Raw genomic sequence first — 23,608 nt, 5'->3', positions numbered from 1 at the left:
TGGTGCTCCGCAGCGCAACGTCGCCAGAGTGAGCGCGGCTGCGCCGCCCGGCGGGGCGGGGCCGGGACCGGGGCCGGGGCCGGGGCCGGGGCCGGGGCCGGGATCGGGATCGGGATCGGGATCGGGATCGGGATCGGGATCGGGATCGGGATCGGGATCGGGATCGGGACAGCGCAGCGCAGCGGCACCGGGCCCGTTGGGAGCCCAGGCCCACTGGTCCCGCGGAGAGAACGCCCGAGTGCTTGACAGCTAAGCCGGCGTCCCCGCTCCTTTCGCCGATGGACTGCCGTACGTGGGGAAAGGGCAGAGCTGAGGCCAAGCCGGAGCCGGGGGCAGCGGCCGTTAGAGCCATTGAAGGCTTAACGGCTCCTCGCTTAGCCGCTGCTCCGGGCAGCCCTGGCTCTCAGCGGGGAGGGGCGGGAGGAACAGGGAGCAGCGTCGCTTCCTCCGCTCCGGGGAAAAAACGGGGTGAAGCGGGGCGCGGCCCGGCCTTCCTACCCTGGCAGCCGGTAACGGGCTTGGCTGGGCCGGCCGCGGGACCCGGAGCCGGGAGGCAAGTGATCCGGGGTCGTCTCTTCGGACGGGTTCGCCGTCCCCGCCGCCCTCACGAATAAGAGGCTGCCCCGTAGGTCCGTCAGCGCCCCCGGACAGAATCCCGCTGCTTTGTCCCGGGCGCTCGGGCCGGTTTTCGGAAGCTGCGCTCCAGAAACGTGGCTGTACGGACGCGCGAGCTGCGATCCGCACGGCATTGGGTTGCCAAACTGCTGCTGCTGTTACCCCGGGAACATCAAAAGTTGCGAGGCTGAAGGTGAAGTCGTGGGGCTGAAAATGGGATTTCATCCAGCAGTGCACGGTGGCGGCGTTTGAAATGCAAATAACCAGTGGCAGGGCATCTGCTGCTCGGCACCGGGGCCACACGTCCTCTCCTCGAGTTTCCCAAATCCTTGGAGATTTGCCTCTATTTTAACTGAAAATTAGGTCCAGCAATACGTATCCAGTTAAAGCAGTTGGATTCTGATATATATGATCCAAAGGAATGATGAACTATTTATTCCTGTTATGGCCACAAAACTTTTTTATTTTTAATCATTAATTTCATCAAAATACAATGCTAGTAGCAACTTTTCTGCTTAGTCTGGAAGACATTGGTAAAAATATTTGATATTAGATGGCTAAAGTTTCTAGCATTGTTTTCCTCCAGTTTAGGGCTAGGCGCAACTTTTCTGAATTATATTTTGGAAAACATTAGTCTGGATGTTTAAACTTGGATGGCTAGAGCTAGGGCTCTAACCAGACAGGTTGCTAAATGTATAGTGTCCTTGTTGATCAAAGTGCTTTAGAGGGTGAGCATAATGTTATTGCTTTGTTTTTAACATACACAGTTACAGTTTTAATATACACCTAAAAAGATTATTTATGTTGTATCTTTAGCGTATTATAGTCTCCCTTGAACTGGAGGGAAAGTGAATGAAAGCCCTGAGTGTATTTCATAATAGGCCTATTGGTCTGCTAGCAGATAAAACTTGGCAACTTCTGCCTATGGATATCACTTCCCCTTCCTTTCCTTTTACTTAAAAACTGGTGCTTATTTTATGTCACGGTTATCTGACAATGTTCACAGAAAGAGAAAAAAAAATGAAAAGGAAAGGATAAGAATGAGAACAAAGTAACAGGAGAGGTTTGAAGAGGAGAGTTTGGACAGAAAGAAACAAGTACTTTGTTTAAATCAGTCTTTAAGAACAAATCATTCTAGGCAGGACTGAGCACTATTAATATCACCCTGGCCTCATGATAGAGTCATTGTTACAGCTTAAGATACATATGCTTTGTGACTGGTTTTTTTTAGGCACACAAGTGCTTTTTAGAGAGATTCTCAGTGAGACAGAGTGATGTATAATTCATTATTTTTGCAGCGTTTTTAACCCAGAAGAGAATGAAGGAATTTTCAAATCAGCAGTTGCATTAATCTAGTTCAGACATCCTCCTTGATAGTACAGTGTAAGTAGTCCTTAATTTGTCAATAAGTAGTTATATATATATTACCACCAGTATTTTAACTGCTTCCTGATAAGGTTAGCAATTCTCTTCCTTTTTCTTTTCCATTTCCCATACTCAGTTTACTAAGTATTTCACATGCAGTCATTTAATTAAACTTCTGTCTTCTGGGAGCACTGTATTTTACTACTCCACGGTTATCTTGACTAGCCAAGTGTCACCTCTCTGGTTAAACAAAACAGGGCAGACATCAGTGCTGGTTTATGCTTGACTAAAAGAGCAAAGCACAGAGGGACTGCAAGACATCTCCAAAAATCTCCAGATGGCCAAGATTGACAAAACAGTACTCATTAAGGGGAGACAGCAAGGAACAAGAGCAGCTCCCAGGCAGGAATAACCCATGAGTCCCATGCCTGGTGCCATAAATAGGCCATGCTGATTGGTTTCAGCATGATCCAGCAGAGTCCTTACTTTGTCCCGCTGCCAAGAATTCATAATATCAAGAAGCACTTGTGCCAGCACAGTCCTATTCAGTCCTAGATTGTAGCCACAACATGGAAGGCACTCTTTAAGTGCTTTTGAAGCTCACAAGTCTAAATTGCTTTGTAGCATATTCATAATAACAAATAAAGCTGTACACAGACTGCTGGTAGTGCAGCAGGTAGCATGGGAAATAGATGATTCCACACTGCCTCCTGACTACAGGAAGAAAGCTTATCTGTGCTCCCCTGGGCAAACTGTTTTTTAAGAGACAGCACCTGGCAGTACAAGTCCCAGTACTGGCCTTCTATATACCGGCAATATACATGCTCCAGTCCCGTGAATGTCCACAGAACGGGTTTCCAAGTTGCCTGCTCACCTTACTTCCTACTCTTCAGGGGTGGTAGACTCAAAGACACCAGACTCAGGCTGACTTAGCATCTTCAGTCATTACAGGTTTTGCAGGAGTAGGTAGTTGGAGGATATAAAACTTACTAGGAAAATAAAATACAAATCTTAGATTTAGCTTATGGCTAGTGGAAGATCCATCCCTACTTGTTTTAGAGCATCTCAACTAATATTGTTAGGGAAGGGAAATAGCCAGGGAAGTGAGGGCCCAATTTTTACATGACAAGCTTATTCTCTGATAACTAACACGCAGTTCTGGGTGGGAAGGCATACAGGGAAAAAATTGGGAGTCCTAAGCTTGCATACAAGAAATTAGATTTCTTCTTCTACTCCTGCTGTATAGGAGAACCTGACTGGTCATTTCTCAGCAACATTCAGTGCCATTGAGAAATGGTAACAACCCTTTTTCTGTTAGATATGACCTGTTAAGTTTTAGAAAGAAACAAGTGGGTAAAGAAACTCACAAGTGTAATAAAGGCAAAACATTCAGTTGATCTTTGCTTAGCTGTAGTATCCAGGCAGATCTTGCTTCAGCAAGAAAAGCACAATGAGATGAGTTCTACTTGTTTATGCCTCTGTTAATATCACTCAATTGACTATGCTATACAGGCTCTTGGTTCACTTAGTCTTGAGAATTGTTGGCTCCAGGAACACTAATGGCATTGTGCATTAACTATGTTACATACAGACAAAAATTGGAACATCCTGCTAAATTTGGTGCTTCTAAATGTGTAGCAATCTCATGTTACAAAAAGTACCTTAAAAATCTTCCATTCTTTCTACAACAAAAATGGCCATGTCTGTATCAAGACAGTGGTATAATTTACTCTTTCAGGTATAAGCCAAAAACAGTACAAAGGGATGGTGTCTGTCATTTATTTATTTATTTAGTTAGTTAGTTCCTCTCGTAAGGGTAAAAGAGTGTGTAGTTGCCTATCACTCAGGCTGGTTTTGATAGATTTCTCAATCCTTTTCCATCTGCTGGCAGCCAAGGAATGCAGCATATACAGGCCACAATAAAACCTCCCTGAAACTAGTATTTGTACACTGAATAATGGTGAGGTACACTGTGCTAGCTCAGGAGGGCAGAAATAAGTAGTTCAACTGGCTGTTTGGTTTTTTTTTCCTTTGCAACTCAGCATATCCCAGTTTCACAGAGCAGATACAGAAAGCAGAAGGAAAAGGAGAGAAATTTACATGAAAACTGGCAGTCAGTAGCAGATTCTAGGGGCAAATAAAATGCTTGTGGCAGCTAGAGAACAGAGACTGAGAACAGGCTAAGGAGCTAGGAGGACATAAAGAAAACATTTATCGTCATCTCTGCTTCAAAGGGACACCAGAGAACACAGTCCTCTAGCCCTCCTTTATTTATTGGGAAAGAGTAGGGACAGGTGCATAAAGAGATAAAACAGCCTTCTTGTGTGCAGGGAAAATGACAAGACACATATAACTTACTCAGAAATGTAACATTTAAGCAAACAACCATATTACCACAATTTTATTATCCTGATAGTTTTCACTTTCAGTAACTGATGACTGTGCATCTAGAAAGGTGCCACACCAAGACCAGAAAGGGAGTACAAGTTTGTAAATTCCTGTCTGGTGCAAGAGACTATTGGAGATAACATAAGTAAACAGAACTCCTCCTTTTCAAAGCTACTATTAGGAGACCTCTGGAGAAGCATCAGTGAGGTTAAACAGATCCTCAATAATTGCTTTCATGTCATTTAATCCTAGAATAACCCAGCTTCTGTGAAGTTTGCAATAAGTCTGCTCATCATTCATATGGAGGGGGCATAAATAAAAATGTATGCTATCCCAACCTCTAGATCTCCCACTATGTCTCTTTACATGTGTCTTTTATTCTTCTTTCACTCTGACTTAAAAAAACCCCACTGAACTTATTGTTAGCATAATAAAAAAATGGGATTGAAACATATCTGGTGTCAAATGAGTGTAAGTGCTACTAATGAAAATGATAACAGCTAGGTTGCAAGAATCAGCATGACAGGCACCAAAAGTAAGAAAATTTTAAATAGCCATGTACAAATCTAAACTCTTTAAAAAATCCATTTTATTGATTCATTACCATACAAAATTTATTCAAATTACATCCATCTGAAGTGGTAAGATCAAAGCTAGGGAACAGGTCATCCTTTAATAAATCTATTTACAAAACTCACCATAAGAGCTTTTTTTGTCGTTTTTTGTTGTTTGTTTTTTTACAGTATTTTACAGAGGGTTTTTTTTTTTAAACTAGCATACAATGCAAAGCTGAAATAGATTAGTATTTTGCTCACACCCATTGGGACAAGTGTTTAATTTGTACAAAAAAAAAGATGGTCTGCGTTAGTCTTTGTGTTCTCTTCCCCCACAAAAGTGCCCCTTTGTCTCACAAATCTTCATGCTCACACAACTTTTACTTTCCTCTTCCACAAGATGAAAACTTTAAATACTACAATTTTATTTACAGATCCACATCTAAAAAAAACTCTTAAAAAATTACAAACCAGTTAGAAAATATTCTGGCAGTGTTTACAAATTAATTCTATTGTACAAAACTGCTAGATAACTAAAGTGTGAGTTGAGAACATACATCAACTTAAATACAACTGCTGAATCTATGCACACATTTGTACATATAAACACACACTTAACACTGTTTAACAGTTCTTTATGTGTTGCCCTTTATACATTTGTTATATTCCAAAACTCACACAGTCATACAGTTTTCTTATTAGTACTGTGACTTCTTGCCTTTTCATGTGTGAGCTTTCATAGCAGCAACTCAATGGTACCAGAAAACCTACATACATAATCTATTACAGTACAAATAGTACTAATTTTCTGAGTATGACAGATAAGCACAACAGTAATGCAAACAAAAAGGTTTATATGGGCATCATCTAATCAACATTTCATTAAGTTAGCCCAGAACATGGCAACATATTTTACACTAAAAAAAAAAATTATTTAAGACTTCTTAGAATTCCTCTCACGTTCAAAAAATAAATATTGGTACTATACTATACTACCAAAGATCTTCAAAAAATAAATGCAATTCAGTTGATGTGGTACTTACAGCTATGTACTTTGGAAAAGAATTAGTTCCATTTTGCTGGCAAAGAGAATTATAAAAAGCTGTAAGCAGAGGAAGCAAACCCACTGAGATAAATATGATATATTGAACAAAGCTTGGCATAAGTGTTTTCCATAGAGGGAAAAACCCACAGTGCATCTCTAGTAGGCACTTAACACAAAGCCCCACTTAGTACCACAAAAATTCATGTACCAGTTCTAATGCACACTGGGGGCAGTAAAATTGAACTGTGCATCTTCGTTCTAGTTTAAAAAAACAACCCACAAAAACTACTTTCACACACACACACACAAGCATTTTTAAAAATCTGTGATTACTACGAGAAGTGGCAGAACTTTATACTTTTCAATATTTGCAATATACACTACATTTACAGTGTATTTTTTTTATTAAAAGCTTTTAAGGACATAAGTATTTGACCTCATAATGAGACATTTACACAGCTCAAAATGAGCATTATGACAGCAATTTAAACATTCCCACAAGTAGCTGAAGAATCCCATTTCACACATTTGCATTACTTCATATTTATGGTTCACCGCAGATACAACCCATGTTGTGACACTCAAAAGACATGCATTCTCTGCAGAAGGCACGACCTGAAATACTATTATAAAATGGTTATTTAGGACTGAACCAGTTCACAGAGCCCTTCTCCATAAGCCCACTTGTCACAGTAAGCAGAGACTGGGGGAGTGTGAAGACAAAACATTTTATGGTCACCAGCTTGCACTTGCTGACTCAACAAGGTGCTGGAGCTCAGGGTCAAAGAGAAGGCCTTGCTGTTAAAGCCTTCACTTGTTCTTTATAGTATTTTAGCGAGTATTTCATTAAAATATCAGCACTGTTTGAGAGCCTAGTTCATTTAATAATGCTCTTCTATAGTAAGTAGGGGACAAATCTGAATGATGGCAGGTTTTTCAATTCCATTAAAAACTATTTGGATAGGGACAGCATTTAAGAGAATCAGCTGTATATAAATTCATCCACCAGTGAAGGAAGCTTCTCTAAATCATAAGCATCAAAGAGGTCACTGATGCCTTCTTCATCCCCAAGGCTCAGCAAATAATCTTCCTGAAGCAGAGGAGGCAGCAAATTCACAAACGGTCCTTCAAAGTTTGAGGGAATTTGGTCCTCGGTCTGTTGGAGAAGGTTGGCTGGAGAAGCCAGTGGAGAGATTGTTGCCATATTTACTGAGCAGTCACCTTGTCCTGAGTTAGCAGAAGCCACTTCTGTAAGAGGAAGGAGAGAAAAAACAGAGATGGCACAATTAATCTAACTCAAAATGTTAGACACAGATCAAACAAAGTAACCACTGCATAAGGAGCCTTTCATAAAGTTTAATTCCAACAAAAAATGGCCTCTGTGTAATTTCCAGCTTGATTTTCATACATTACAAAGTGCTTCTAAAAAATACTCATGTATCACCACTGACTTTTCTACTAAAAATTATTTCACAATGTTTAAAAAACTACTGGGGCAAAAAAGACAGATCAAGTATAGTAAGAGATGCCCATTTTTCTGTGGAATTCATAGTCAAAGTGAAAACTTTCTAGGCAACAGATGTCATTAGTAACCCTGTGTAGCTGCATATACCCATATGCAGAGTTTTCTGCCTCTTGTGTTCAGGTGAATCTTTGCTGCTACTGTCCTATTTCAAAACACAAAAGGAACAAAATTGTTTATTCAATACTGCATAAGCTTTAGTTACATATGATATGCAACTAGGAAACTTATTTTAAACAATTGACGTAGAGGAAAACATGTTTTTCCCCTATACACACTAGAAAGCCACAGTGGAAAATGGAAAATAAAAAAATAAAGCCATAAAATAAGAGCTGGATATCTGAAGTTCAAAATGAAATCTTGAATGAGAGCATGAAGGAAGGCCATTAGCATTACAAAGAAAAAAAAAAATTACCTTTGGAAATGGTTTTGGAAATATTTCCGTTGTGGTCCTGACTATAGGCTTTCATGGGACTGAGGGCATCATTTTCCTCTGGGCACAGATAAACTTCAATAGGTCCTTGAGTACTAGATAAATGGATCAATGCACTCTGCTAACAAAACACACGTCAGCAAGATGTTACACCAATGAACACAACAGAATACTGCCGATACAGAGTAAGTTCTTCTCTAGAGGTGTGAGTGTTTAAATACATTTTTTACTAATCAAAAGAACCTGAGATCCCCCATGCACTTTTTTTTGAAGCTGTGAAAGGCTTGGCTGATGTGTCTTGTAGACTGGCCGAGAACATAAAAGCTTTTCCCACTGTCTGTAGGGCACAAATCTCAGAAGCCTATCATTTTATGTGTTATATCATAGCCAGAGAGGTATAAAGGATTGAACTAACATTTTCTTACAACCACAATAACCTGGAGAATTCTGATGGAATGGAATTACGGGATGCAAGTCACAGGTTTTGTTGTTATTCATAACAATATTAGACATATTTGTGTAAATGTTTCTGCTTTAAAAGAATGCCAAAATGTCCTCCTCACTCACCCAAAAACATTTCAGCACGAACTCATACTGAATTCAAATAGCTGTATGTAAATTCCCATGTGTATCAGGGAAGTTTTTCCAAATAACAAAAAAAGAAAATACATATTATTGTCTTCACTCAAACTTGCTTATGTAAGTCCTTCTGCCCCCTCAAGGCAGCAGCAATAATTTTGATGGTGTTTCTGAATAACAGGAACTCCTAATTAATCTCAAGAAATAATCTTTTCTTAACCTTCACACTACTGATGCAATACAACAAGATGACACATACAGACAGAAAATCTGCAAAGTTGCTCTTAGTGTTATGATGGAAAATCATAAATGACTCTGGTTAAAAATAAACCTGCTCCAGCTATATTGCATTAATAGTTTTAAAAGGTATGAATACAGGCATTACCTACCTCTTTGCAGACTTGTTTCAAAACACATTTTATTGTGCCCTGTTCTGACTCTTATGTAGCATAATAGTGTTTACAAATATGAAGAACAACTACTGAACAGGGATAGCCCAGGGCACAGAAAACAGGAGTACTTAGGAAAGAAAGCAACAGATAATTAGAAAAAAGCAGATGGGAAGAGCAGGATTTGGGGAAGGTACTGTTGAGTGACTGAGGTATACTAAAAAGACACTGAACTGCAACTGAAAATGCAGGAAAGAAACAGGACTTCTACTGCCTGAAGCTGAAAATTAAATGAGTAAGTTTGGTATAGGGGATAAGGAAGGTCTAGGCACTAGTTTGAAGGATCATGTGCATTGCCCTCTACCCACCCGACTTCACTGAATTAAAAACCAAAGCATAGTGCCTAAGGGAAAGCAACAGGAAAACAAGCAATGATAACAGCATATATTTATGTACACTGATAAAAGATATCCCTTCCTCACTGCAGCAAAATGATTTATTCTTCCAAAACCTGCACCAAGGTTCAAAAGGAAAATTAAGGACAGAGGCAAGGAGCAGGGGGGGAAAAATAAAGGATGTAAACTGTAATGGGCCTAATCAAGTGGAGAATGATCTTAGGAAAAGAAGTGACAGGGAATTTGGAGTCTGCTCCTGCCCACCTGGCAGCAGGTAGCCCTGGGCTCAGTGGAACCAGCCCCAACAGGAGTGATGAAGGAATAACATGGAGTATGAAAGCCTGCCCAGAAGGTTCATGTTAGCTCTGTCCTTAATTGCTCCTTGAGTGAGGAAATCAGGTACACTTTTTGAATCTCTAAAGCAGTGGCTTGTGCAAATTATTTACATTTGCCTGATACACTTGGGTCTGTCACAGCAACTGGGAACTGTAAAGCAGCTCACTTGTACCATCAAGAGATAAAAATCCCAGGAACAGCTGAACCATGTGGTTTTTGAACCAGGGGAGAAGTGAAGAAAAGTAAAGCTACTCCCTAAGGATAACTTCAAAGGAAAGCCACTCAAAGCATTTTTCTCTGTAATTGTGACGCAGGTTAAAGAAGCAGCTAAGTTACCTGAGACACCTACCTGAGATAAGGAAACAAAACAAAATGAGGGTGAAGGAATGAGAGCCAGACATTTCGTACACAAAAGCTGGCACTCAGAGAGAGACTGTGCCTTGAGTAGCAAGGGGCAACAGAGGAGGGACACCGATGAACACAGACAACTTCAGAAATAGAAGTACTTAAAATATGAAAGGAAATCCCCAGTCCCGTATGGACTTCAGAAGGGCAAACAAAAAGTGCACTAGCAGAATGTACAAAGTTTTACGTGTGTATGTATAATCAGTGTCAATGAGGCAAAGAAGATGACAGAAGAAGGAAGGGCAAGAATGGATTCCAGGAGTAAAACACAGGTTTCTACAATAACTTCGATACTTGAGAAAAGAGAATGCTACATGAAAACACATGTCTCAATAAATTAGGATATCAGTAATAGGAGTCATCAGGATGCTTAAGGCATTGAGTTATCCATGAACCTTACGACAAAACTACATAAAGCTAAAAAATGAAGAGCTGAGTATTTTAAGAGAAAGATTTTACATGGTTACTGATGGGAAATTTCAACTGTCAAAGAAGAGCTGTCCTTCACATAAAGTATGGCAAAAGAGGATAGTGTGGATTACTCTGAAGTAATGCTGGAACTGAGAGAAAAGGAACAAATAATTATTGCCCTGTGTAAACTGATTTTTAAATTTTCTCTTTCCTTTAAAAAAAAAAAATTCTCTAAAGTTTGTAAGACAGATAAATATAGGACTGTATGCCAATATAATCCAAGTTCAGCATCAGTTTACCACAGTAAGACTCAACAACACACTTGCTTCATCTATAGAAAAATCGTATATAACCTGGAAGGAAAAGCCAGGTTCTCCTTACCTCCACTGGGTCAGGCACTTCAAGTCTTGTTTCTGGAGGAGCTTTCACAACTATAACAGTTTGGTCTTTAAGGCCACTAATTTTTCTAATATCTTGATATGTCACATAAGCTAATGTAATCGCTGTTAAGGACTTCTCCAACTCAGGTTACAATATATTCACACAATCAGAAGAGGCAGATGTCTTTGAATTATTTTTCCATTTTCTCATGGCTATGTTGCTCTTAGCCCAAAGTTTTCCATTCTGTACGCTGGTTGCCATTGCAGTGAAACTGTGTGAGAATTTGCCTTTGATCTCAGAGCTGGGGCCGCTACTAAGTGACAGACAGGATTCCCCGTGCTGCGTCCTTCTATTCTTTACATGCATAGGGCTACATAAGCTAAAGCTCAACAACTTGCCATTATTGTCAGACTGCAGAGGAAGAAACATTTTTAGACACTTGCAATCAAAATACAAAGAACTGGAAATCATAGAAAAAGTGTAAAAGGAATTTACAGATGCATGTTATTTCCAATATAACATCATCAATACAACAATAATTTCAGGTTTTGTAAACTTTTATATATTCATATATGTATATATTAATTTATATTTATATAAAATAATCTAAAACCTGTTTAAACAACTACTTTAGGCAACATTGCAGAAAGCTGACTTCTGCATAAGCACAGAATGAACATGAATATTTTGCTGTTCAACCTGAATTTGTCTAAATCAACATGTGTGTTTTGGTGGGTTATTGCACAGTGGTGGTGCTTCACTTACTGACCTGCATAACCAAGGTGTCATAGAGCTTGTGGTCACAACCTACAAAACAGCCACAATTGCATGCAAGTGGCTCCAGCTCTCTAGTTCTGTCATCCATGAGCTATCTAGCCTAATATTAATGCCATACAAATAAAGAGCCTAATTTATTATTATACCTTATTATATATTATTATACTCTTGGAGGATATAAATGTGAACAATTTTGGTAAATGTCTACTGTTACCATACAGTAAAACAAACCGCCCAAGCTCAAAACGCCGATACAAAGAACATCTGACTTGGACCAAATGCAAAGTAACAAGTCAGGGGGCAAAATGACAGGTCAGCTTTCAGGCAAATGGCTTTTATCAAGACTTCTACCACTCCTTTAGTGAGGTTTAGTAAGGTTTGCAGAGTGCCAATTACAGCAAGAGCAGCTGTCATGGTACCAACCAAGGAAAGCATTGCATGGTTTTCAAATAAAACAACATTCTTCATTGCTGTAGCTGAAGGCTCCCTGCACTAATACTGGGCATATTTCAAAATGTTCAAGGTAGCAATCAGTTACTATCTGATTCTATTTATAAGGGAGAGGAGGAAGCACACAGGTGAGGCACAAACAATGTTTTGGCACTACCTAATCATGAGGGAAAAGAAACACATTTTTAAAAGCAGAAGCTTTGCCTTCAGAGATGAAGCAAAGGAAGAAAGAGGCTTCTCAGTTCTGTGAGTGTTGAGTGGGTCACCTCATGTCAGACTTCAGTGAGTTGAATGAAACACCACACTGGGATGGATTCAGATTCATCCCCAGGCTTCACACTTCTACATTCCTTCCTCAATAATCACCAGGATTATCAATAACTTGCAGTCACAGAAGGATTTGGGGAATACGCTCTGCTAAATCCAAACGCATGAGGCCAACACGCTGCTAATGCTGATCCCTCCTCGCCCATATCCCCATAGGAGCCAGCAACAGCAGGGCTGGGATCTCCACCACAGCACCAGAAAAACAGAGAACCATCATGCTCAGTTTTGCTTTGCTTAAATCTCTTCATGGATCAAGGCAGCGCTGACCCTACTCCCTATGCCACTCAGAGGTCTTGCTTTAACACGCATTTTGAGATGCAAGCAAACTCAAGACAATATTGACACAGTTCACATTACTTTTTGCTGACACTCCCATAGTTACTTCCTATCCTTCAAAACAAGTCCTCCTTATTAGACGCTCTTTAAGAACTACTTACTATTCAAAGTAACAGAAGTTTTCACATCGATATTTTATAAAATTCTTTCTTCTGTTGCTAATAGGTAGGAAATTCAGTGAAAATGGGAACTGGTTACTTACAAGAAGTAGTAGCAGCAAAAATACCACAAGTCATATGAACCTTATGCAATTGAGTGTTGCTGTTACATTAAATAATTTGAGAGCTCATAAAAACTTTATCTGTGATATTCTATTATAGATTCCCTAACCAGAGAAATCTAAAAATTTGTTGCAAGTTTCAGAGTAAGCTGACTCCAAAATTTATTTTTCTGTGGGTCTCTATAATTTATATATGCATCACTTTAATGTAAAAAAACACAATTCTTTGTTACCTTAGCAAAGACTCTGTCTGCTTGCCTTTATGATTTCTGCAGACATAAAAACAGGGTTTGCTCTGGGCTCAAAATAGTTGAAAAAGCAGAGGGTTTAAGATGCTGTCACTCATTAATCACCTGAATTCTTGGTTCTGCTCTGTGTGAACATGGATGCTAGTGGGCTCCTTCACACACCACTTTTTTTTTTGTTTTTGACATTCCAGAAGCATTGCAGGTACAAGTGGCTTAAGTAACTTCTATGCAGAATTACGTTAAAACCCATTATCCAGCTTCTGGAAATTTCTGATGCTTCATATCACATTACTTAGAGAAATTCTCCTAATATTACAAGGCACAGTGAGGAGACTGACCACCTTTGAGATTCTGTCAAAAAGGATATCTCTGATTCTCTGAGTCCTCTGTCAGCAGCTTGAGGTCCAGGGTGCAGTTTTGGATTAGCTCATCCAGTTTCTTCTCTTCCTGAGTCAGTTCGGTCACCTCCTTCGTGAGGCCTTGACGCTGTGCCAGCATGCCACCATCCTCTGATAGGCTGCAGCCCCTACGCGTACAGAGGAGGAAGATGCTCTTTCAGCATTTGTAAAACTTGATCCCATGCTATGGGAAAGGGAAGACACAGGCTTTTACAGAGCAGATCAAGTCCTCAGCTCCTTCTCCCTAAACCTGCCCATAGCAAATCACCATAAACCACGTTTTCCAGAAAATAAGCATATTTTTATCATGACAACACATTTTGGATCTACCACCAAAACAGAGAAGTTGAACATTTCTAAGTTCTTCCAAAATTTGGTTGTAATTCCCCTTCTAACCACACCCTGGAAAACACCAAGGAAGGCAGTAGGTAGCAATGTATACCTCAAAGCTTACTCTGCTTGCAAAAGAGTTTAATCCAGTCTTCAGACAAAATGCTTGTTTCTAATTTCCCTGACAAATGCTGTTTATACACTGAAAACCTGTCTTAACAGAAAAAGAAAGCTTTGTTGGGATAGAAGGCATTTTGGATGATTGCTTGGAGCAAAGCATCAGAATGGAAGGTGAAAGAAAAAAAACACTGCTGCTCTGTGACAGTGAAATCAGCCAACAGGAATGGAAAAGGATAATGAATACTCACATCCACTGAATGTTGTTTTTGGATTTTTTCTTAATGAGATGGATGCCTTCCAGTACATTGGTGATATCATAAATCCTCCTTTTTTGTACCTTGAGGACCTCTGCCGCTCTGTTCAAATCTAAGACCCCATCAGGAGACTGGCTCAGCAACTGAATGAACTTCTTTGTAAGAAGGCCAAGTGATGTATCATACCGAGTCTTTTCTGAAGGAGACTTTGGAGCTTGGTAAGAAAAGGGAGAAAAACAAAAAGACAAAAAACCAAAATAGGTAAATCAGTTTTCTCATTTAGGTTCCAAAAGCAGTATCCAGAAATGAAAGGATACATATTACAAATATTTCTTTCATTTTTACTGAAGAAACCTCTCAAACCTCTGCATTAACACACAGTTTACCAGTGGGTATTTATTTGTATTTCAAGATGTACTTTTCCAAAAGTCACAGGTACATGAGCAAATATGTTCTTTTTTTTAAATGCAAATATTTCCATTAGCCTGATGGATACATATAGCAATATTCTACTTAGGCTTTCACTATGTGAATTTTTAACAGTATTTTTAGTATCTATTTATCCTGGCAGCAATACCAAAAATTCCCCTGACTTTCCTTCAACAGGCTGATAGCCAGCTTTCAGCAGGGTTTGATTTTCCTCTCTTGTAAGATAAGTGTTTCACATGCAATGAAGCACAACTTAGGTGTACTTCAGTGGGTGAACACAATGACAGATTCCATCAGCATCAGACTCCACGGCTTACAGAAAACTCAACTGAATGAGAGGAGATTGACGCAAGATATAATTTACAATCATCGTTTCTCCATAACCAAACAATGCTCAAACTGGGCAAGAGTATCCACTTATTTTAAATTAGAAGTCAGCAAACAGCTTGGATTTAACTAGACAGCTCACTGTTTTCACACACAAAGGTAGCATCTATACACTTAATAGATGAGCTTTTAAGAATTTTAATACATAGATCAGAATAATGTCTAATTCTAAATGTTCAAGGCCTCCACGTCAAGGAAAACAAGCCAGCCATTATTAGAAGTCTGCTAGGCTAGAACGTCTCAAACCTTTCATTTGCTTTAAGTATTATTATGCAGGATGGATCTTAGGCTGATGTGGTGGTCATTTGCCTGTTTTCAAGGTTCAAAATCCCTGCTTAATTGCAGAAATCAGTCAAAATTTAAATTCTACCTGAAAGCAAACCTTTAGACTACCCTGAAATATTTTGAAGGATATGATGGCTTTTCAATAAAAACCAATTCATTGCTAGCTGGCAAAGAGAACCTGCTGTATCTCATTCTTTGGTAGATTCAGGGCTTGTCTGCACTGGGAAATGGAAGGAAATTCATATCAATTAGGTGATCTTGTGAATTTAGAACAGGGTGAGGGTTTTTTGTGTTTTTTGGGGGGCTTTGTTTGTTTTTTTGCTTTTATTTGGGGTTTGGAAAAGAATAAGATCAGAGTGAGAAGGGCAAGAAGCTGTTTGACCCCCCCCAACATGGCACCTACTCCTGATCATGCAGAAAGGAAGAGCCTCATCAACGCTGCAGCAGCATCCTGTGCTCTGAATGGTAGTGAACTTCTGGGAGAATGCACTTCAATTTAAAATGGACTTCATTTAACTTAATGAAGTTTAGCTTAATTAAAACAACTGCGGTTGTTTAACTTGTCTGCTTTCAGTTCATATCTTCAGCTAATTTAACTTCTCCCATCTGCGTCAGTAGAAACAAGACCTAGTGAGGAGGTACAAGTACCCCTTCACATCTCTTGCGCTCCCTTCACTACCACTGCTGCCCCAGTCCTCCTTTTTCCATCATTCCTCTCCCTCTGAAAGCCTAACTTTCCTGCTGAAATCCCCCAAACAAGATGGCAAGGCTACACCCCACAGCTCCTGTTGCAAGAAACCTACTGCCCGAGGCAATACAGACGTGCAAAAATAAATACCTGCAGCAACTAAGCAGTGGCAGTAATAATCCAGTCATATTGCAGGGAGGGAAGGCAACCCACAAAAAGCATTTAGCGTGCAATGCTACTGTGGCACAGCTACTGTGCTGTGCAAACCCCTGCCTGGGGGATGGAGCCCTGACAATCATCTGCTGAAGCTCCAGCAGGGAAGGAGGAATGCTGGCCTGACTAGCCTTTCCTAATAACTGAGCATCTGAACACATCATAATATCTTGATTCCTCAGCACCTACCTCTCCTAAGCCTCCCCAGCTGCTAGAGCAATGAAGATGAAGGGAGTAGAGCATCTCCCTTATGAGGAAAGGTTGAGGGAGCTGTGTCTCTTTAGCTTGAAGGAGACTGAGGGGCAACCTCATTAATGTTTATAAATATGTAAAGGGTGAGTGTCATGAGGACAGAGCCAGGCTCTTCTCAGTGACAACCAATGATAGGACAAGGGCCAACGGATACAAACTGGAACACAGAAGGTTCCACTTAAATATGAGCAGTTTCTACAACGCATCAGCAGCTCTGCACCAAAGCCACGCATGCTGTAAACACCTTGTGCGCTGCCTGGGTGCGGGGCTGAATATCTTAACACATACATCCAGGTGAGAACAGTAATAAACACAGTTTTTCAGCTAGGTAACACAGCCTGTTGTACAGGTTCACTCTGATCTCCAGACAGTAAAATCAAAAACTCTGTGCCATACAGGGTATTAGAAGTTTCCTTACTTTTTGGGCTATCTGGACTTCTTGTTGCAGCTCTTCCTTTCCCCTTCGGAGTCTTTAGCCCTTCAGCAAGATACTGGTGGCCACTTTCGCCTAGCTCGAGCCTTCGTTTTGCCTGTTAAAAAGAAAAAATGTTGAGGGATTTTTTGGGGTGTGTGTTTTTTTTTTTTGTTTGGTTGGGTTTTCTTTTTAAACTGATGGATTGTTAAGAAGTGTATTTCACTTAATTGAACACAATACTGGGGTTCCAGGAAAGGCAGGCAGCAGTGGACTTTTCACAGCAAGGTTCTGTATCAGTGCAGGTTCATACTCTGTATTCATCACAAGGGAATCTGGGTATTTATGGGAATCCAAAGGTGGACTTCAATATTTCATTCTCTAAGACTAGGTTGATGGTTTGTTTGGAAAATTCAGCCATTTTTTTTTTATTTGAAACGCTGGGTGACAGTCGTATTACCTGCTTCAGTTTAGTCTGGACCTTCTTAAAATATATATGAAAGATTGCTACCTCCACTTGAGTTGAGAACATTTAAGTTAAAAAAAAGACAAAACAGTCAATCACACAGGCATGCACCCACAAAAGTACATTTCTTTTGAAAAATTCCTTATATCCATATAAGTTTGTGCACAGGTAGTATCAGTGCAAGTCTCATTTTTCCTTTCTCATTTGAAAAGATGGTTTTGAAAGGACCAGTAACTGCCACTACTATAAGCTTTCCTTCAATGAAATAGGAGACACAACATCAAGAGCAGCATCAGACAATTCTTCTCCTCTGCTTGTCAACAATTTTTGTCCTCATTGAAAGCACAACCACTAAATCTATTTCGTATTAACTAGCACATTTGCATTAAAGCTGCCTACATAAAAGCAAGGTAGAGCAAAAGTAGTATCAGGAAGATGATGCCTGAAAATCAGCTAACTGTTGCATTCAGCTCAAAGGAAGGTTGTTTACACCTTGAAAAATAAAAATAAATCAATGAAACTGTTAAACTATGCAACACACAGACAAACTGCAATGAAAACCACCGGCAATATGATTTTTGTTCCTTGACAGAAACACAATCTACTGTCTTTGGAAATAATTCTATACCCTGGCATGCTACTCAGGTTACTGAAATTAAATCTGGGGATACTTGTTATCCTAACAATAGAAAGAACATTACCTGGAAAGACACAGGAAAAAGAAGATAAAGAAGTTTTACATCTAATGAAGTTTAGCCCAACAACTGTTTCCAAAGAATGTTGTTTATGCAATTAGGTAGAATAATTCAGAGTATTTTATTTGCTTGCACTTTAGACTTGCCCCAAAGGGGTTGGATCATATTCTGCTCCTCAGTGAACCAAGATAAAATAATGCATTCTGCTATGGAGTTGTAGGCAGATATTTCTGTATTATGAAATTAGTTTATGTGTTTTACTTGGGATCTGTGAGCAACAGAAGCCTCTAAATAAATCAATTTTATGCATTTATGTATGGATAGCTAACTAACATCTTCGTACTGGGCTCTGTCTGCAAACCTCAGACTTAAAGCACATAAAACTCGTATAAGCACACAGTGTAACGATGTGTCCAGGGTGCTAAAGCCACTCTTCTCTATATTTTGTGCGAAGGAGCAAGGCACTAATTCAGCAATGACAGAGCAAAACTGAATTAACTGGACCTGCAGCTTCTGATGGCATGAACACCTCTGCTCTTCTCCCTGAGAAATCGGCTCTGTAATCCAAGGACACAGACTTTAAAAAGGTCAACTGTTAACAACAGCATCCAGCTAATGTGTTTAGCCAATGTAATTGGATTAAATTATGATTACAGCTATTCCACAAGGAGAAATACATTTCACACTTTTTCTAAGTGTTTTTCCACCCTGAGAACTGTAAGAGAAAAGGAAGGAGGGGCAAAAAGTGAACAATCCAGGGCGTGGGAAGACTAGGCTAAAGGGATACAATTAAAGATAAAAGAGAATCTCAAAACCAGGTGTGAGAAGGAAGAGGAATGCTAAAGACCTAAAAATCCAGAGATTTGCAGCAGCTCCTCCATCAGAACAGAAACTCCAGTTTGGGCTAAACATCAAAACTTCGTCTCAACTTGTCTGCAAGACACAAACAATGGTATTTTGCCCCTGCTTCTGTGATTAAACACTTAAAACTTTTCTCCTGCAAACTTCAGATAATCAGGTTTGGTAGTGAAAGAACATAAACAGTGTCCTTTGGCTGCACCCAGCAGCACAAGCCCCTCCACATGTGCTGGGGGGTGTCACAAAGAACACGCTCCTGTGGGTCTCACCAGCTTGCCCCATACCCAGGGGCAGCACGTGAGTATTGACTGGCTTCTGGGAAAACACCGAACAGTAGAGACAGTACTACAAGAGAGTTATTTTGTAGGGCACGAAGCACACAGAAAATCAGAGAAAGATAGGGAGGAAAATATTTTAAAAGAGTTTAAAAGAGCTTGGTGGAGTCACTGAGGCAATTTTAGAGTAAACCCTAGGGAATGTTGAGTTTCTGGCCAGATGTTACATGTCACTCAGCAAATGCTTTCTTCCCCTTCCTGTTTTACAAACCTCATAACTGATAAAATGCAGCACTGAAGTGGTATATTCTCTCAATTTCTTCTTCCCTGACTTACAAACCAAGGATTTTCTAGTGCACTAGAGATTTTCCTTTGCACTAGAGATTCCAGATGACTCTCAGTTTCTCTCTCTCATCTCCAAAATTATTCATAGTGCTTTCTGATATCAGACTTCCCTTGAGAAATCACAGGATCTGTGTTCAGCAATCAACAGAATCAGTAACCCTTTAAAAATATATATATATATTTGCATAACTTGTTTCTGCTACAGCACTACATTTATTGTTTGCAGTATTTGTACAAGGTTTTCTGCAAATTTTGTATTGTCTTTATTTACATTATGTGATCAATCACAGCATGCAGAATCTGGTGGGATCTGCTAAGAAGTACAAAGCCAAAGGAACACCAGCACAAAGCATCCCAGTGACAGGGAAAGATAGGAAGCATAGAGACAAAGAAACATGAAACTTTAGTGCAATATATGAAAGTCAGATTCCTCAGATGGATGGTGAAAGAATCATAAAGCACATTGGGCTATGAGACATGTAAAGTCACAAATTGATGCACCCAGCAAGAGACAGAAAAGTCATACGACAGCATCCTGTTGATCTGAACCAGACACCTACCTAGCCCCTTACTGGAGAGATAGAAAATTGTGGCATGAACTGATTTTATTCAATTTTTTCTTTCAATACTACAAGCAGGTCCTGATATAGACACAACTGTGGATCCACTGTTCAAGGCAGACCACTAAAAACAGGTGGCACCTCAACTCCTGTTTAGCTTGTCCTTTTAGCTTCAATTCCACACCCCCTTTTTCTATAAATAAATAAAAAGTAAATAAATAAATAATAGACCCACATGGCTACAACAATCAACATCAGAGCAAGCCTGCAAGAATGTCTTCGTAAGGACGTTTATCTCTGTAGGAAAATAGTTTAAAAACTACTAGGATAAGCTAAGTATTTTCAAGTAGGCAGAACCTGATGCAATTCACTTTCAAATACCCAGTCTCAGAGATTAACTTTCAAGAACAGGTTGAAGGCACACTACAGAAGGCTGGAAAAAGAGCAAATGTAGCTTATTACAGATTGAAAAGAAGAGGTGGAAGAAGTGCAATCAGGAAATTACAGCCCATTCCCCTCAATGAACTGTTTTGATTTCACAGCTACCTGGGTCTAACAGGTCACTGCCACGACCACTTCTGTGTCCTCCCTCCATCCCTGTGCTCTCCCTGCTCCCCTGGTGTGGGCAGCAGGAGTTTTCTGCCAGGTTCTCTCTTATGGGTGACTTATCTGCACCCAGAGCTGCTGAGCAGAAGTGGGACACCCCTCGTGCCCCCTGCAGCATCAGCTTGGCATTGGAGAGGCTTTGCTTTCATGTCACAAAGCAATCAACTTCAGTTCTTGAGGAAACAAACTGGCACCAATTCAAAAGAAAGAAAAAAAAAAAGTGTTACCTTGTATGAGCTGAACAGAGTGCTAAGCATTAGGCAACAGCCAGCACCAGGTTTTGTCAAGACAGAAAGGGAAGTGCCATGGTGGAGGACGGCCAGCACCAGTTTTTGAAGACTGCACAGAGTCCAACCAAAGCCTCATTTTTGATGAGGTTCATATTTCTAAGTTTGAGGGAAGAAGCAATAAAACATCCTCTCATTCTTTCCAGTGATAGAATCATGGAGCATAACTTTGCCAAACTATGTGCATTAAAATTTTTCCTGCTAGATGTCTCCCTCAGCTTTATGACTGGGCACAAGACAGTTGCACTATTTGCAAGAAAAATTATGTTACCTGTGCTACCTTCTGAAAACCCTTTGTCTGAATTATTCCTGCACACCTTATGCTTTAGGAGACACATAAAATTTAAAAGAAGGATGATCTGAGTTTGCCATATTCTATTTCCTCAAAATCCCAAATTTAAAAACACTTGGAAAAGCACAGCTGGTACATTTTCAATATAAACATTAACAGCCAAACTCTATTTTAAACTGCAAGCGCCACAGCTCTTGGGGCCTGCCCAGGCTATGCATGTGCCACCTCCTGGGAGGTCCCGTCCAGGAGATGTATCTAAGACCCCCACTCCCCTAGCAGGAATTCAGGTTATATGAGAGCAGTAGCACTCTGATTTAAATACTAAAGGACAAAAGTTGAACTCTGAATGAGAACGAAAGCAACTTGGGACAAAGCCTGCTGAGATGGGGACAGAAGATAAAATAATTTATTCCAAAAAACTGGCATGAGAGGCTGGAAAAGAAACTCCAGCTTAGGGTTGACTGGGCAGGAAAAATAGGAAGACTGGAAATGACCAAGCATAGCAAGGAATGAATTGCGTGTATTAAGTGATAGCTAACAGTGAACCAAGAAGTCAGAGAAATGTGCCATTGGGCTCAGCTGTGTCTCCATCCATGTCTCAGAGAGAGGACTAAGTTGAGCAAGCTAAGCCAGGGCAGATGACTAAGCCCAGCATAGTCTCTTGTAGATATTGGAATTGCTAGGGGCAGATAAAAAAGCAGCTTTTCTCTGTGACACCACAATACTGATATTACTGGGGAGGGGATGCAACCCTGTGCAGGGAGCACAGATAAATTTTGGCTGCAGCAAGGAAGTCATAGCACAGACTCTCTAACAATCCCCAGACACTTTCCACAGACTCTCCTCCATGTTTTCAAAACTAAGTAGCCACTTAAAAACACAATTTAAAAGCTGAGGTTCTGAGGCATGACCTCTAGAAAGCTGCAGAGTCAAGAAGAAAGCAAAACACCGTACATGAAAGCATAAATTAAGCTGGAGCTTGATGAGGGAGGAATACAAGAGAAGCGGGAAATAAAAATTGACACCTTGAGGTGAACGCACAGAAATATTCATACACTAAGGAAATTCTTCCACTGAATGAGGCGATCCAGGTTGAGCCTTTTGAACATGCTCAACTGAACAAGCTCTGGTATGCAGAGAGTCCTGAGTGCCTGCCGGAGGGCTGTACTCAGCTGAGGGCATGGCAAACACTGCAGCCAACACTGAGAAAGACCAAAAAATGGGGAGAGGTGCAGAGAGGAAGGCAGAGGAGCTCTCAGCAGGGAAGGGGTTGAGCTCTGCAGCTCAGCTCACAAGTGAGGAAACACTTGAGGTCAGAAAAAAGATGCAAGAGGACAAGCAGAGTTCCTGTCTTTGGACTCCTAGTGAGAACTCTTTTCATACCTATTTCTGTTGAGAAATGAGGAGATAAATTTGCAGTCCAGACTCTTGAAGGGAGAGAGATTCCAGTATTCCACGAAGAAATATTTACCCCAGAGGTCTAAACACAGATACCAAAAGAATAGGAAGATAAAGAAATAACTGGGAATTAAACTACTTGCATGTACAAGACAATAAACTAAGTATGTTCTTAAAAGCGGGGGTTCCACAAGTCCCCTCAACTCTTCTCAAAAATACGACTTCTCTGTTAAAAGTATGCATGCCCCTACCACCCTCCACAGAGAAACAATACCAGGAATCACACTTTAATGAAAACATGACCTCAAAATTAAGTTTTACATGTAGCTCATTCATTAGACTGCTGTAAAAGCATGTAAAAAAGATACACAAACAATAGTGTCTTGAAAATTAAATAAACCGTAAAACCAACAACGAGAAGAACAGGAGTCTGAAATATCACTGCTTACTAGTCAGGATTGTTAGTTCAATGGTATTTAAGAGTAACCTTCAAAGAAGTATTTTAAAACAAATGAAAACACAGCTTACAGAAATCATCCTGATCAACCTACTCTAACACAAAAGCCTCAAATTTTCTTCTCAGAAAATGGCAACCGTAGTAAAAAAGGGGATTAAAAAAATCCTTTCCACCATCCCAATTTGTGTTTTCTAGACTATCAGCTTATTTTTCAGTTTATCAGGTATCATCTTATTATAGTTTCACCTGAGGGAATTTCTTCTCTGGCTCCTATATTGAAATTATTCATTCAGCTACAGTCGAATTGCTTGTTTTTTACATAAATGAATATTAAAATAAAAACTCCTTTGTATGTCTTCAATCAGGTTTATCATTTAATAAAAGGCACCTCACAGTTATCAAATTAAATGACATTTTAATCATCT

The 23,608-nt window shown here is 40.0% G+C and overlaps 1 protein-coding gene across 3 annotated transcripts in view; it reads right to left on the bottom strand.

Moving 5' to 3' along the window:
* Nucleotides 1-4,939: 4,939 nt before the first annotated feature.
* Nucleotides 4,940-23,608, bottom strand: part of E2F3 (E2F transcription factor 3) — a 43,240-nt gene continuing 24,571 nt past the window's right edge. For 2 of the 3 annotated variants that reach the window (XM_071804624.1, XM_071804625.1), the window contains exons 2-7: nucleotides 16,951-17,062; nucleotides 14,273-14,492; nucleotides 13,544-13,702; nucleotides 10,819-10,933; nucleotides 7,905-8,043; nucleotides 4,940-7,215 (exon numbers count right to left, since the gene is read on the bottom strand). In XM_071804624.1, coding sequence (XP_071660725.1) covers nucleotides 6,950-7,215; nucleotides 7,905-8,043; nucleotides 10,819-10,933; nucleotides 13,544-13,702; nucleotides 14,273-14,492; nucleotides 16,951-17,062 — 1,011 coding nt within the window. In that variant the 3' untranslated portion in view covers nucleotides 4,940-6,949. The remainder of the gene's footprint in view (nucleotides 7,216-7,904; nucleotides 8,044-10,818; nucleotides 10,934-13,543; nucleotides 13,703-14,272; nucleotides 14,493-16,950; nucleotides 17,063-23,608) is intronic. The other variant, XM_065830836.2, reaches the window with a different exon arrangement.

The sequence above is a fragment of the Patagioenas fasciata genome, chromosome 2 (assembly GCF_037038585.1).
Source record: "Patagioenas fasciata isolate bPatFas1 chromosome 2, bPatFas1.hap1, whole genome shotgun sequence".
Taxonomy (NCBI): domain Eukaryota; kingdom Metazoa; phylum Chordata; class Aves; order Columbiformes; family Columbidae; genus Patagioenas; species Patagioenas fasciata.
This window is presented reverse-complemented; position numbering and strand designations above follow the sequence as displayed.